This window comes from Neoarius graeffei, chromosome 18, assembly GCF_027579695.1.
Source record: "Neoarius graeffei isolate fNeoGra1 chromosome 18, fNeoGra1.pri, whole genome shotgun sequence".
Lineage (NCBI taxonomy): Eukaryota > Metazoa > Chordata > Actinopteri > Siluriformes > Ariidae > Neoarius > Neoarius graeffei.
This window is the reverse complement of record NC_083586.1, coordinates 55,322,306-55,337,867: the sequence shown is the minus strand read 5'-3', so window position 1 is coordinate 55,337,867 and position 15,562 is coordinate 55,322,306. Positions and strand designations below refer to the sequence as shown.

Sequence of the window (15,562 nt, the reverse complement as noted above, 5' to 3'; positions counted from 1 at the left end):
TCTATCTATCTATCTATCTAGTGTTCCGAGGCCATGACTATGGTAAAACCGTAATAAATTGCAATGGAATTGAATTTATTGACTGGTTATATAATGACCTTTCTTATTTTAACATAAGATACGTATTTTAGCCCTTAATTTGGGAAATAACTGGTACCACTGAAAGCAAATAAAAATAAATGTATAGTTTATTCACAAATGCACTCTATAAACCATAAGCATATTGAGTTTGGGTCTTGGCTATCACCAACATGCACCAGAGTAAAGGAAATCACAAATACTAGATCGAAAATTGCCCCCCATTCAACTACACACCCACTTTTGGTGAAGGGTATGACTTTCCGAAATTTTTTCCCTTATTTTGAGTTAAAAATCTGGGAAATATCCCTTTTTTTTTCAAACCTCAAAGTTGACAGGTATGCATTGGACTCAGTAAACTGTAAAAAAAAAAAAAATTTCAAAAGGGCACTTTTTTGGACAGAGGGCAGAGGGGCAGGTGCTCGAGCACCACCTCGTGTCTATCTGTGCACGCCACTGCAATACAATACGGTATATCGCGATACCGATATATCGGGCAGGTCATGATGCGCCAATTATATTTTAGTGCATTAGTGTATGATTTGGGACACAGCCAGCCAGCCAGCTCCAGTAGAAGCTCTGAGAGAGGTGTAGCTGCTTCACGTTCCGAATCCCGGGACTGCCAACCACGCCCCGCCCATTCAGCAGCCGCCTCATATCACCGAGGCCCTGAGACGGGAGGAGGCAGACACCGGGAGGATATCCGCCGCGAGCACGGGCGCGTCTATACACACACTCGCGCGTGCGCTCGGTCCATGCACCACGCGCTCTTCTCCTCTCTTTCCTCTCCTCTCCTTTCCTCTCCAGGACAAGCGTCGTCTGTCTCTCTTGTGCGGGCCGTTATGGCAGCCGCGCTCTTAACGGGATACGAGGACTTTCTACCGCTGATGAAAGGCTTCCAGGAGGAGTCTGCGCTCTTCACCGACACCGACAGGGCATTGGCTCACGAATACGCGCAGGTAATAATAATAACAACAACAACACTAATAATAATAATAATAAGCATCATCATCTTCATCATTTTCTTTCTCACTGCCTTGCATGAAAGATCAGAGGTGTGTCCTTGTCTCATGTCTGAGACGCATGTCTGTTGTCTGTGCCATGATGCGCCCTTGTTTATTTTCCCACTCGGGATTTCCCCGCATGTGTTTGTTTTGTGCGTTTTTTTTTTTTTTTTGTATTTATATTTACACTCTCTGACTGACTGATCCAGGTTCAAGGCAGACTCTCAGGGTCTCTTGTCCCCTGACCCAGCACCAACATCTGATTCCTTGATTCCTCCTCTTCTCTTCTCCTCTCCGCCTCGCCCTCACCCTACACACACTCTCACTCCTGCAGTGAGACAAAACTTCCCAGCAATCGTGAAAGAGAACAGCTGGACGTCCAAAAAAACAGTCCAGAAATAGCCCGTGCACTCCAGGAGCGCAGACCCGACATTCCGGGTGTCACCCGGTGCAAGAGCAGAGCGTTAACCCCCTGGGTCTGAATGATTGGGTCCATGTTGATTGCGCTCTAATGAGATTTATATGGAAAAGCTGAGTGAGTGAGTGAGTGAGTGAGTGTGAAAGACCAAAGCTGCAGGTTTCCACGCGTCAGCAAAGTCTGTTTTGGGCCCGCGGTATGCATGAGCTCCATTTTACAGTGCAGGAGGGAATGTAGCGGATACCTACCGAAGAGTGTGTGATAAATGTTTGGCTGCTGACTGCAAAAACCCAACAACCTCATGAAGGTTTTAGGTTCGATCGCAGGACAAAATCTGGACCGGGTTCCCTCTGGTCTTCTTCTTTGGAATCGCACATACCTTTACACCCTATAGTGAGAACCGAGGCACAGCTGAGCTGTTCAGGGTTGAGAGTCTTGTTGAAAGATCTGACCACGACAGCGAGACGGTATTCGGATTTGAACCCGCGGTCTTCGACTCGGGATTGAGGATTGAGCAACCACCCTGATTCCACGTCCACGCGTTTTCGTTTCAGAAGGGCTGCTGATGTGTTTGCGACTGTGTTCGACGTCTATTTTAAAACTTTCCCCGCTGTTCTACATGCATATTTCTGCCCAAGTGTTCTCTGTGTCACCTGCTCCACACATAGCACGCATTCCCGTCTGCTCGTGAAATTCAGCTGCAAATCATATCAACGATTTTTATATTTATATACACAGAGAGAGAGAGAGAGCGAGAGAGAGCGTCATGTGGTCAGTTATAACCAGTTTAATGTATAAATCTGTGTACAGTGTTTTTGTTCTGTTCATGATTTCTGTTTCCAAGTGAGACAACACTGTCTAAAGTCTCTGCCGAAACAAGCAGTGTGCATTCTACCTGGCATGAAATCCTCCGTTTTTGTTTTTTTTGAGATGTATCCCTATCTATGACAGTTTAAAACGAGATCTCTGGGGTTTTTTTTCCCTCCAGGCGAAGCTTGAGATGGATAAATACCTGACACCTCAGCTGCAGGATTCCCCGGCAGTCAAGAAGCAGTGCCAGGATGGCTCCTCTGTGGAGTTTTTCTGCGATGACCAGGGCTCCCCTTACAGCATCAACATGAACGTGTACCTGCCTGACATCGCCTACCTGCGTGGCGGTCTGTGCCGCCCACAGCGGCCCTCCGTCCCCTGCCAGGTGAAAAGCAAACCGGTGAGCTCGTCCTTCTCTTCAGTCCCGGACTGTTCCGTCCCTTCGACTCTTCCCGATTTCACGACCATCTTCAGCTCGCCCTCGGCACCGTGCGCCAACATGGATGCAGGTAACGCCTCGAACGGCGTGTTCATCAAGCAGGAGATGCCCTCTTTTGAGCTTTCCCAGGACGGCCATCTGTTCCAGCTGCTCAGCTCGGACCTCGACGGTCCCATTCAGGCCGTTTCGGACTCTCACAGCCATGCCATGTCGTCAGAAGTGCCCTCCTTCAATGACCTGCACTTAGCAGCCACACAGACTGCCAACAAGCCGTACTGCGCCATGCCCACCACGCCCGCGTACCCGCTCGCCCCGTCGGGTCACTTCGCCCAGGGCCACACGCAGGTCAAAGCGCCCTACCTTCCTCCATCGCCACCCACCTCCGAACCGGGCAGCCCAGACCGGCAGAAAGAGCTGCTGCACAACCTGACGCCACCGCCATCTTACGCCGCCACCATTGCGTCCAAAATGGCTGGGCACATGCCGGCTCATCAAGCACACGCGTCCGCACAAGCACCCGCGACCACCAGCACCGGGGTCATGCCTGTCCGGTATAACCGCAGGACAAATCCCGACCTCGAGAAGAGGCGGATACACCACTGTGACTTCCCAGGTATGAAGCACTTCATTCTTAACAATTCATGAATGACCTTTTTGGAGGTCGTAGCTTGAATTTCGAAAAATGTTACACGTGATTGACTTTTTGTTCTGTCTCGGCAGCGTTACTGCTAAACAAGATCATTTGAACAGTTTGGTTCGAAGCCATTAAGACACGGACTCGAACATACCATCCGCTCCATTCCTTCACTTCCTGAGTGTTTTTGTTTAGGAGCTGTTTCATATTCAGGTGTACGTTTATAAATCACAATGATCTGTCTTTATACTCTCCGAACACACACACACACTGTCTCTCGTGCTTCCTCACCATCACTGAGCCACTGTTGAATAATTCAGGCCTGGGCCAAAGCCTTTTAACCAGGCCTCTGAATTAATGCGAGGGAGCTGACGTCATCTCCACACACACACACACACACACGATCGTTATTGAATCCTGTTGCATCAAATTGACCGACCAGATTGTAAAACAGGCAAGCCTCATGACACCATTAATAGTGCATTTACGCTAAGCAGTTCATCTGAAACGCCACGCTCAGCCATTTAGAAGCCATCACCGCTTTACTGAACGACGAGGAGGGGGGAGGGGTCAGAGCTAACAAGATGAGATTGGTTTTAGCTTCTCAAATGGAATGGAAACATTACCAAAGTCAAAGAAAATGTTCCCACTTAGTTTCCTTTTGCGTTTACTATTGATGTGACTCTTGCCCTTCGTTCACAGTGCTTTTTTTTCTTTTGTTACAGGTTGCAAGAAGGTTTACACCAAGTCCTCGCATCTGAAAGCTCATCTCAGGACACATACTGGTAAGACCTTGTCCCCTTTCAACCCCACCCTGAATTAAAGCTGGTATTTTATTTGGGCTTGTCACGGCAGCACCGCTTCTTTATTTTGGGTGTTTCGGGTCATGTTGCTAGGGAGAAACGAGCTCTCTGGCATGGCCTCGTGTTCATTCCTCAACGCTGCCTGAAAGCAATCCAACGCGGCTCGATGTGTGATTTGGTTCGAATCGGAGCACAAACACATCGGAGTGTTTGAATATCTGGTATTGCAAGCGTTGTTGTTGTTGTGAAATTCACGATGTGCTACACAGCACGGCCTTCAGCGTATGGAGGGAAAACAAACACGGCAATCGCTGCTTGTTAGACCCCCTTTTTTTTTTTCCTCTCCTCAGAACAGATTTTATGACGGCAAACAAGCCATAAATCTAAGTGCCAGCTTGCTTTGGCTTTTCAACTCTCGGTGAGATTAGATAAGGTGACCTGCTCCTGACATGACCGTCCAGTAGAGCTCGAGTCTCTCCAGGAAAAAAAAAAAAAAAAAACACGGCCCATGATTGAGGAAAATCAAATCCATTCTTTGGGTCTTCCTCTTTTTTAATGTCTCTTAAGCCTTGTTAATGACTTGTGTTGTCATAGCAATCTCACACACACACACACACACACACACACGTACTCGTTGTGTTGTAAAAGGAACTAAATTATCTGTGCTAACCTCCTCCAAACTGTTTGGGAGTCCACATTTACACATTATCCCCCTCATCAGCGTCTATTAAGCATGCTCTTTGAACTGGTACAACAAGGAGGACGGGTTCTCTCTCTGTCTCTCTCTCTCTCTGTCTCTCTCTCTGTGTCTTTTTTCCTCTTTATGAAGCTTGTCTACTGTCTGAAAGAGGCTTCACAATGGCTAATCACCTGAGCTCCGCTCTAATTCTCGGCGTCTCGGGAGAGATTGGAGCGAAGCCCCCCAGGCGCACCATGTGCTGAGACGAGCTCGCCAAAACAAGTCATTACACGAGTCCTCTCTTCATCTGGGACTCCCTTCACCTGTGCCCGAGCGCCGCACGTACACTTTTACTCGGCGTTTACGCCTCGTTATCTTTCAGGCTCTCGTACGTAACCTTTTCTACGTTACAGGTTAATCTCAGCTTTAACACGGATTAACTAACTTCAGCTGTTCCGATCCTGAACGATTCCAATCGTCACAGTTGGTGCTGATCTTTTAAAAAAAAAAAGCCCAGGGTTAGGATACGTATCAGCTTTTTTTATCTTCTCTTTTTCATCGGCATTCTTCTTCTTCTTTTTTTTTCTTCATGTGATGAAAATTGTTCGGAACTGTTTTCATCACAGGCTGGATAAACCTGTCAAGGCTCATGTCACATTTCTAGGTCGAGTCTCATTCTTTACCTGCGTGGCATTAAAGAAAAACACACACACACACACACAGATTATCAAACAGGATCCTTTTCAGAATGTTTTGTTTGGTTTGGTTTTTGGAGAACTGGCTTTAAAACATATTGAACTCTACGCTTGGGAAAGACAAACACGGCACGTCGTGGCACTCTTTCTTTTTCTTCGCATTTGATCTTGACAAGCTGGCCTTTAGCGTGCTGCATATCTCTGTCTCTCTCTCTCTCTGTCTTTCTCTCTCTCTTTTTTTTTTTATCTTGAAGGTTGGATTTGAACCTGTAGGTGCTGTGTGTACAGGTGTTAGACGATGTGATTACTGACATGGCAGGAAAAGCAAGAGGAACCAACGTGACCTCTGATCACATTTTTCATTCAAATTGTATGTCGTGTCTGATTCTGTGGTGTTTTTTCCTTTTTTCCCCCCTTTTTCTCTCTCTTGTTCTAGGCGAGAAGCCATACAGGTGCACATGGGAAGGGTGTGACTGGAGATTCGCTCGTTCCGACGAGCTCACACGCCACTTCCGCAAACACACGGGTGCTAAGCCGTTCCAGTGTGCCGTGTGCAGCCGCAGCTTCTCCCGCTCCGACCACCTCGCCCTGCACATGAAGAGGCACCAGAACTAATCCCTGAACACTTCTCGCACTTCTTCTTCTTCTTCTTCTTTTACACCTCCACGCATTTATATAGGGAGTTACTGTATTCTCACTTACACTACACTGACAATCACATGTTCGTTCTTTACACACACACACACACACACACACACACTGTTAATTGTGCATTTGAAGAGACGCTAGAACAAGACACACGTGTACCAGGACGAGCCTTCTGTACGAGGGTGAACGTTTTCCTCTCACTTGTCTGAACAAGCTCTGAGCTCCTGACTTATTGCTACAACATGGCCACAATTACATGCTTTTTTTTTTTTTAAAATCCTCCGCTCACACACACACTATTAGATCCAATCCTATTGCTTTGACACACTACTTAACCATGCATCAGATCGGAAAGACTCCAACACTTCACCTAACACAATTTACCTTTAAATTGGTACAATTTGGTGACACGGTTGACAGCTGTACGTTTTTAAAACGCAAAACAAACAGCTGCGTTCATTACATTACATGCATTTAGCACACGCTCTTATCCAGAGCGACGTACAACACACCCAGAGCAGCCTGGGGAGCAGTTCGTTGCTCAAAGGCACTTCAGCCATTCTTACTGGTCCAGGGAATTGAACCAGCAGCCTTTTGGTCTCAAAGCGGCTTCTCGAAACATTAGGCCACAGCTTCCCCAGTACTGAATGCCGTTCTCGGTTAATCCTACACAGCTTTTGAACGCTGTATTTTTATGGTGTAGGATTTACAATTAAACTTTAACCAGATGTAGCTTATTTTAAAGAAAACGAACGAGTCAGTGGAGAAACGTGTGTTGGTGGGCCGCTGAGTCTGCCATGTTCTCTCTCTCCCTCTCTCTCTCTCTGAACCTTTTATCGAAAGCAAGAAGTCGTCAACGTTTTGCACCCAGAGACCATTTTAACTGTAAAAGAACATCACAGAGATATTTCAGATATTATTGGAGCTGATGACGTGTTTTTTTTTTTTTTTTAAGTTCTATACTCATCTCATCTCATTATCTCTAGCCGCTTTATCCTTCTACAGGGTCGCAGGCAAGCTGGAGCCTATCCCAGCTGACTACGGGCGAAAGGCGGGGTACACCCTGGACAAGTCGCCAGGTCATCACAGGGCTGACACATAGACACAGTTCTATAAGTTCTATACACTTTATTAAAATTATCATTGCATTATTTATAGGGATAACAACTTTTTAAAATGTTTTATTATTATTATTTAAAAAAATAATATTTTGTTGTGATTTCCACAAAATCAGACATCTGATGATCCTTTTGACGGAACCCTGGACCAAACTTTGAGCTCTAAGCGACTGAACTGACCCTCCACGTCCGCCTGAGCTTAATGAAGCACTTATTCAGCACCTCGATCAGCCACGTGATTAATTCTTAAATCCGGATTTAAGAATTATCTATAACACTCGAGTATTTAACAGTTATTCCACGAAATCGAGAGGCCTCGTCGGCTGTCAGCTCATGCACGACGAGACCGAGTGGAATAACTCTCTTATTCTATCCATGTTCACTGGATTTTTGAGAAATGGAGCATTTTTATTATTATTATTATTATTATTTTTTTTTTTTTGTAAGTTCGATTCATAAAAACTTTTATACAAAACGTCCGACAAAATCATTTCCGCTTAGAAACAACCCGGCGAAATGACAGGAGCAATTTGTGAAAAATGCTACAATGATAATAATTCTTGAAAAACAAACAAAACCATGTTACCATGAAATACTTTTATTCCATATTTTGTTCCTTTTGTATTTTTTGGGGGTTTTGTTTTCGAGTAGAGTTTTTATTTCATCCTCGGTTGGCTCAGCAACACGCTACGCCACTTTGTTTTTCTCTACTCATGGTATATGGGCTGATATCCTAGTAGTAGTGTAAGGCAAGGCAAGGCAAGTTTATTTGTATAGCGCATTTCATACACACAGGCAATTCAATGTGCTTCACAAAAAATAAAAGCATAAGAACAGTAACAAAGAATTAAAGTAAAAGTAAAATCATTAAAATCCAAGATTAAAAAGAAATTAAAATAAAGTAAAATCATTAAAATCAAAAAAAAAAAAAAATTATATTAACCTCCTAGGGCCTAGCGGTCACATACGTGGACAGCACTTTTTAGAAATTCAGAACAAGAATCCACATATGTGGACATACTTTTTCTCAAAAAGTACATCTTATCAAAGATGATGCTTAGTTTTTATTCTAATCAGGTTCTAATAAGCCCAAATAGCAAAAAGAAATAAAAAATGCATGTAAAAAAACAGCTTGGGTCTTAGGAGGTTAAAGGAAATTAATTACACTTTAGGTAAAAATGAATCAAGTGAAAGCATCTGAAAACAGCTTTGTCTTGAGCCTGGATTTAAAACTAACAACAGTAGGAGCGTTTTTGATATCATCTGGAAGTCGGTTCCAAAGCTTAGCAGCATAGCAACTAAAGGCTGCTTCACCACACTTCGTATTGACAGCTGGTATTACTAGCAAGTTTTTCTCCTGTGATCTTAGAGACCTAGTTGGTGCATATAATTGAAACATATCCAGTAGGTAGCTGGGTCCCATCCCATTTAATGTTTTAAATAGAAGAAGTAATGCTTTAAAGTCAATTCTATAGCTCACTGGGAGCCAGTGCAGAGACCTTAGGCCAATTGTGTAGCCAATTGGAGCACGCGATTGCTCATATCCAGTGAATGTGTATAGAATAATTTTCCTTATCTCAGTGCACATCTGGATGCTCACAATCATTCCAGATGCTGAAGAGCTTTTCCCTGGCAGTGAATATATTCATAGAAAAATATCCCTGATTCATCTTTTCTTTAAAAAGTGCTCTGACATTTTGTTGCATCACAACACACAGAGTTCGACCTTGTCATTCATCCGACGCTCACAAAACAGGTCCTGGAAAATACGGAATATTTTTTTTTCTGCTTTACCCAGAATACTGCAAATCGTGAGGGTTTTTATTTTTTTAAACCTCTAAAACTGGAATTAAACATCTTGGAAATCTGTAAAAGTGCACTTTTTTTTTTTTTTTGCGCTTGAATCTGACTGGAAATAGGTTCGATTCTCACTGGATCATGTCCTGTTTAAACTGGACTCTTCAAGTATAAATCCAAGCACTCCGTTTAGTCCGAGACACACTCTCCGACTGCGAGCTGACGTATTTATAGCTTCTGAAAGAAGGGGATAATAACGTACTGCTACTGAGCTGCAATTACGGCCTGAATTATTGAACGGCCGCGTATAAATGGAACGAGAGGGATATTAAAGCGATGCAGACAGCTGGATGATTTGTACAGACCTACACACACACACACACACACACACGAGCATGCCGGCCATTTTGTTCTTCCTGTCACTGGTGCGTTAGCTTGAATGTATAAGACCGCACAAACTGTTCTGTCCAAGTAACACCACAGGAACACATTTCATCTTCAAGTGCCTTCTGGGGTTTTCTTTCTGTTCACAGGTTTTTAGAAGAAAAAAAACAACAACAAAGCTATAATGTTTACTCTTGGCAGCGATTTGGTTCCCAATGACAGCAGCCTTTCTTGAAAATTTCTGGAAAAAGAGGGCTATCTGGTTCTTCCTGTAAAAAAATAAAATATAACTTATTTATTTCATAGGCTTCATGAAGTGAAATTTGACAACTGGGACTTTTTTTTTCCGTGTAACTAAACTACCTTATTGTAAATATTCTGCATTTTATTGTAAATATTATTTGATTGATTTTATTTTGTTGCTCTTTTTTGTACTGAAATTGAGGGGCACCAATATGTTACTCTGCATCTTTGCGGTGTGTCAAAAAAAACATTTTTTTTGAATTTTTTTTTTTGATTTTGTACTTTATTTTATAGATTCTCAGATGATATTTCTAAATTCGTTGCCTTCCAAATGACAAAAGTTGTTTTTTGCCAACTGAATGAACCAAAACCTAATAAAAAAAAAAACAGTGACATTTTCACTTGTTTGCTTTTTCATGTTTTTTTTTTTTTTTAATTTTATTTAAAAATTGTTTATCTCTAAAGATTGTTGTCTTTGTACACTGGAACTTATCTACCTCCTGTATACGGGGACAAAAAGGACACGATCTGTTATCCTTAACTACTGGATGTCGTGTAAAGGCGGTGTTTCAGTTTTAATCGTTTACTTCAGCTCAAATCCCACCTACTGTGCATACAACGCACGTGTGTGTGTGTGTGTATATATATATATATATATATATATATATATATATAAAGTGTGTGTGTGTGTATACAGTGGTATGCAAAAGTTTGGGCACCCCTGGTCAAAATTGCTGTTACTGTGAACAATTAGGCAAGTTGAAGATGAAATGATCTTCAAAAGGCATAAAGTTAAAGATGACTCATTCCTTTTATATTTTAAGCAAAAACAATTTTTTTTATTTTCATCTTTTACATTTTCAATATTACAAAAAAGGAAAAGGGCCCAAAGCAAAAGTTTGGGCACCCTGCATGGTTAGTACCTAGTAACACCCACTTTGGCAAGTATCACAGCTTGTAAACACTTTTTGTAGCCAGCTAATAATCTTTCAGTTCTTACCTGGGGGATTTTCACACATTCGTCCTTGCAAAAGGCTTCCAGTTCTACAAGTTTCCTGGGCTGTCTTGCATGCACTGCTCTTTTGAGATCTATCCACAGATTTTCAATGATGTTTAGGTCAGGGGACTGTGAGGGCCCAGGCAAAACCTTCAGCTTGGGCCTCTTGAGGTATTCCATTGTAGATTTTGAGGTGTGTTTTGGATCACCGTCTTATTGTAGGACCCATCCTCTTTTTAACTTCAACTTTTTTACAGATGGTGTGATGTTTGCTTCCAGAATTTGCTGGTATTTATTCGAATCCATGCTTCCCTCGACCAAAGAAATGTGCCCTGTGCCACTGGCTGCAACACAACCCCAAAGCATGATGGATCCACACCCATGCTTCAGAGTTGGAGAGGTGTTCTTTTCCTGGAATTTGGCACCCTTTTTTCTCCAAACATACCTTTGCACATTGTGGCCAAAAAGTTCTATTTTGATTTCATCAGTCCACAGGACTTGTTTCCAAAATGCATCAGGCTTATTTAGATGTTCATTTGCGAACTTCAGACGCTGAATTTTGTGGCTCGGACGCAGGAACGGTTTTCTTCTGATGACTCTCCCATGAAGGTCATATTTGTTCAGGTGTCGCTGCATAGTAGAACAGTGCACCACCACTCCAGGGTCTGCTAAATCTTTCTGAAAGTCTTTTGCAGTCAAACAGGGGTTTTTATTTGCCTTTCTAGCAATCCAACGAGCAGTTCTTTCAGAAAGTTTTCTTCATCTTCCAGACCTCACCTTGATCTCCACTGTTTCTGTTAACTGCCATTTCTTAATAACATTACGATCTGAGGAAACAGCTACCTGAAAACACTTTGCTATGTTCTTGTAGCCTTCTCCTGCTTTGTGAGCACCAATTATTTTATTATTCAGAATGCGAGGGAGTTGCTTAGAGGAGCCCATGGCTGTTGATTTTAGGGACAAGTTTGAGGAGTCAGAGAATTTATACAGCTTTGAAATCTGCATCATCTGACCTTTCCTAACGAAGAATTTGAACAAGCCACAGCTCAATAAGTTAATTAAGGTCTGGAACCTTGGTCAAAGTTACCCGAGAACTCAAATGTATTGGGGTGCCCAAACTTTCGCATGGCGTTCCTTTTCTTTTTTCACTCTCCAATTGTACAAAACAAAACTAATACACAAATCCTGCAGAAAACACTGAAAAGAAATGTCTCGTCTTTACCTTTATGCCTTTTGGTGATCAGTTCATCTTCTGCTCACTTAACTATTCACAGTAACAGACATTTTCAGAAAGGGTGCCCAAACTTTTGCATGCCACTGTGTGTGTGTGTGTGTGTGTGTGTGTGTGTGTGTATATATATATTGACCTAATTATAAATCTAATATAATATTATTCAGCCTGTTTTGAGAGACTTTTACCCAAGCTTCACATTTTCTTATCTTTTGGTAAATATTTCTTCTTTAAATAAATATGTATTTCTTTCTTTTTTTTTAAATCTACCAATAAAAGAGCAAAACTATTTCCAAATAAATTAAAATCCTAGAAACAGGATTAATAATCTCATATTTAGTTTATTGTAATGCAGTAAAAGGAAACACTCGTTAAATTTGACTATAGTCAAGATATTTTCAAGATAAGATTTTGTTGTTTGGAGACTATATGGATAGCAAAGACAATTTTTTTAAAATATATAAGGAAATAAATTTTGGAGAAGCCATGGCCTCATGCTTCAAGAAGCAGCTTTGGGACCAAAAGGTTGCTGGTTTAATCCCCTGGACCAGTAGGAATAGCTGAAGCGCCACTGGGCAAGGCTGCTTTGGGTGTGTTGTACGTCGCTCTGGATAAGAGCGTCTGCTAAATGCCATTCATGTAATGTAATATGTTTCACATTTTATGGTGCGTATGAGGATCTTCAGCTTATTCTAATATATAATATAGATTAGTATGAGATGCATTTTAGATTTTAATGTAATTATATAAATATACTTACTTTTTTAAAAGAAATATTATTTATGTTTACATATGAGGACAGTTGACTGAACCAGGATGTCCACTAGCTTTCCTGGCAAAACTGTCCAGTATAAATCATATATCATACTTTTATACCTTTAATTGTTCCTATATTTGAAGACAAGCAGAAGCGTTACCCTTTCTGTGGGATCGTGCATTCATCTGTTCATATTCAGGCTTACTGAGTAAACCCTTAACTTCATTTACAAAGAAAAACATCATGAAATAAGTGATCTGATGTATTCTGGATGACATGTACCGTATTGTATTTTACCCCAGTAAGCCATCTATACCTATATCTAGACTCACCACTTTATTAGAAACACCCATACATCCACCTGCTGTTCTGTTTTATGCTGTTCTCTAATCAGCCGATCCCTTGACAGCAGCGTGATGCGTTAAATCATGTAGATACAAATCGAGAGCTTCAGTTAATGTTCACAATGTTCAAACATCAGAATGGGAAAAATTGTCATCTCAATTTTCGTGTGACTTTCTTTCGCTGTGGTATGGGTGTTGGTTTGAGCCAGATGGACTGCTGGTTTGAGTATTTCAGAAACTACTGATCTCCTGGGGTTTTCACACACAACAGTCTCTAGAGTTTATACAGACAGAATGGTGCGAAAAACAAAAAACATCGAGTGAGTGAGCGAGCGAGCAACAGTTCTGTGGGTGGAAACAAATGCCTTGTTGATAAGAGAGGTCAGAGGAAAATGGCCAGATTCATGGTTCGAGCTTTTTTGCCAGGAAGGATATTGCAACTCATAGCAACTCTTTACAACCGTGGTGAGCAGAAAAGCATCTCAGCATGCAACAGCAGAAGAGCACACTGGGCTCCGCGAACAGCCAAGAACAGGAACCTTAGAATCAAGAACAAGTTCCTATTAAAGTGGCCGGTGAGTGGAGATTCAATAATGTATTTAAAATAATTTAATGGAAATTTACATTTGTGATATACTGTATGATAGTTTGTTTATATATAAGGGCCATTCTAGAATTCGGGGTACATTTCATGTCTCTGAGACAAACCTTTTGTTATTTTCCACAAAAGAAACCTTTATTGAATCAGTTTTGAACAATAACGCAAATTATGACAAACTTTCCCCAATAGCGATGCTTGATCTACATTTTAGACCCAATTTATCCATAAAACATTAACTAAACGACTCCCACCCTTCCCCCCACATTATCAGCTGTCTTCGACTCCTGATTCATCCATTCAACTCCAATAAACAGGAAGTGATTCAGTCTAACAGTCTGTTTATTGGGGCTTATTCTATTCACTGTTATAAAATCAATTGTGGGCGGCACGGTAGTGTAGTGGTTAGCGCTGTCGCCTCACAGCAAGAAGGTCCGGGTTCGAGCCCCGTGGCCGGTGAGGGCCTTTCTGTGTGGAGTTTGCATGTTGTCCGCGTGGGTTTCCTCCGGGTGCTCCGGTTTCCCCCACAGTCCAAAGACATGCAGGTTAGGTTAACTGGTGACTCTAAATTGACTGTAGGTGTGAATGGTTGTTTGTGTCTATGTGTCAGCCCTGTGATGACCTGGCGACTTGTCCAGGGTGTACCCCACCTTTCGCCCGTAGTCAGCTGAGATAGGCTCCAGCTTGCCTGCGACCCTGTAGAACAGGATAAAGCGGCTAGAGATAATGAGATGAGATTTTTAATCCGTCCCAATGTTCTTGTCAACTCTGTTAAGTCTATAGAACCGCATAAAATCCACAAAGACTTTTAATAATAATACACATCGCACCTGCACCAAGTGATGTCACTTCCTCAGGTGGGAAACTTCAGAAAGGCAGTGAGGAATGTTATGTTTCTGCTCTCATTAATTTGAACAAAATGTTGAAGATTTTACACCAACAGGAGGTTAATTATTCGTCAACTCTGTTGTTGTGATATTGGAGTGAATCTCGCGGCCATTTTTTAAAATCAATAATATAATTAAAGTCCATAAAATTCTGTTTTTGTGCCAGTTGGTAGCGAGTTTGAGGTTAGCGTGTGGAGTTAAGAGACACAAAATGGTGGGAAATGTCAACTCTGTTTTCATCAGTCCTGTTAACAGATTGCCCGGTTTAACGATAACAGAGGTGACGAAGACTAACAGAGTCAACACTTGAAATATACCTGCAATTATAGAATGGGCCATATATATATATATATATATATATATATATATATATGATGCAACATATTAAAATGACTTATCTTTATAAATGAAACCATACTTTAGTCAATGTTAGTCAAATTACATTGATCTCTTTTTTTTGACATATTCCTTTCTTCAGAAGCACCACTTAGCAAAGCAAAAGATTTACCATCATCTATTTCTGTACGTTCACACTGAGAAGGATTAAAATTATATTTTTAATGTTGGAATTCACCGTCAAAGCTTTAGGTTCTAAATGTTTTTGTTTCATAACTCCTCTCGTGTGTGTGTGTTTACGACCTGCCAAATAGTGCTGCTCATGATATGGTACTTTTAATTAATCAGCGCTGACGTTTATATCACTTGCCTGTTGCTTTGGCCTGAGGAAAGAAAAACATGTTGCTGCTGTATATAAAAATGCAATAAAAAAATCTTCAAATAAAACTACCAGAGCAGAAATGATTGTGCTTTATAAATCACTCAGTCATGGCAGCATACATCTCTTATCTGACAGCTGAAGGAAAAAAAACTTGTTACTCTCCTGACTTTAAGATTCACAGGAGAAAGGAAATGCTAGTTACGTAACTGTGGTTCCATGAACCCTGGATAACCGCCAGGGGCAGTGAGAATCACATAGAGACCTTCTTGTCCATGCGTGC

The 15,562-nt window shown here is 41.7% G+C and overlaps 1 protein-coding gene across 1 annotated transcript; it reads left to right on the top strand.

Moving 5' to 3' along the window:
• Nucleotides 1-569: 569 nt before the first annotated feature.
• klf5a (Kruppel like factor 5a) lies at nt 570-15,347 on the top strand. Its single transcript, XM_060899021.1, has 4 exons — nt 570-1,037; nt 2,489-3,362; nt 4,109-4,168; nt 5,997-15,347. Exons 1-4 carry the CDS (start codon nt 582-584, stop codon nt 6,173-6,175), a joined length of 1,569 nt encoding a protein of 522 aa, XP_060755004.1. The 5' UTR covers nt 570-581; the 3' UTR covers nt 6,176-15,347.
• The last annotated feature ends 215 nt before the right edge of the window (nt 15,348-15,562 follow it).

Bases quoted from the DNA above. Each gene is read 5' to 3' on its own strand.
- klf5a (XM_060899021.1), top strand. From the start codon at position 582: ATGATGCGCCAATTATATTTTAGTGCATTAGTGTATGATTTGGGACAC. The intron at 1,038-2,488 runs GTAATAATAATA...TTTTCCCTCCAG, and splicing joins TGGCTCACGAATACGCGCAG to GCGAAGCTTGAGATGGATAA. The intron at 4,169-5,996 runs GTAAGACCTTGT...CTCTTGTTCTAG, and splicing joins TCATCTCAGGACACATACTG to GCGAGAAGCCATACAGGTGC.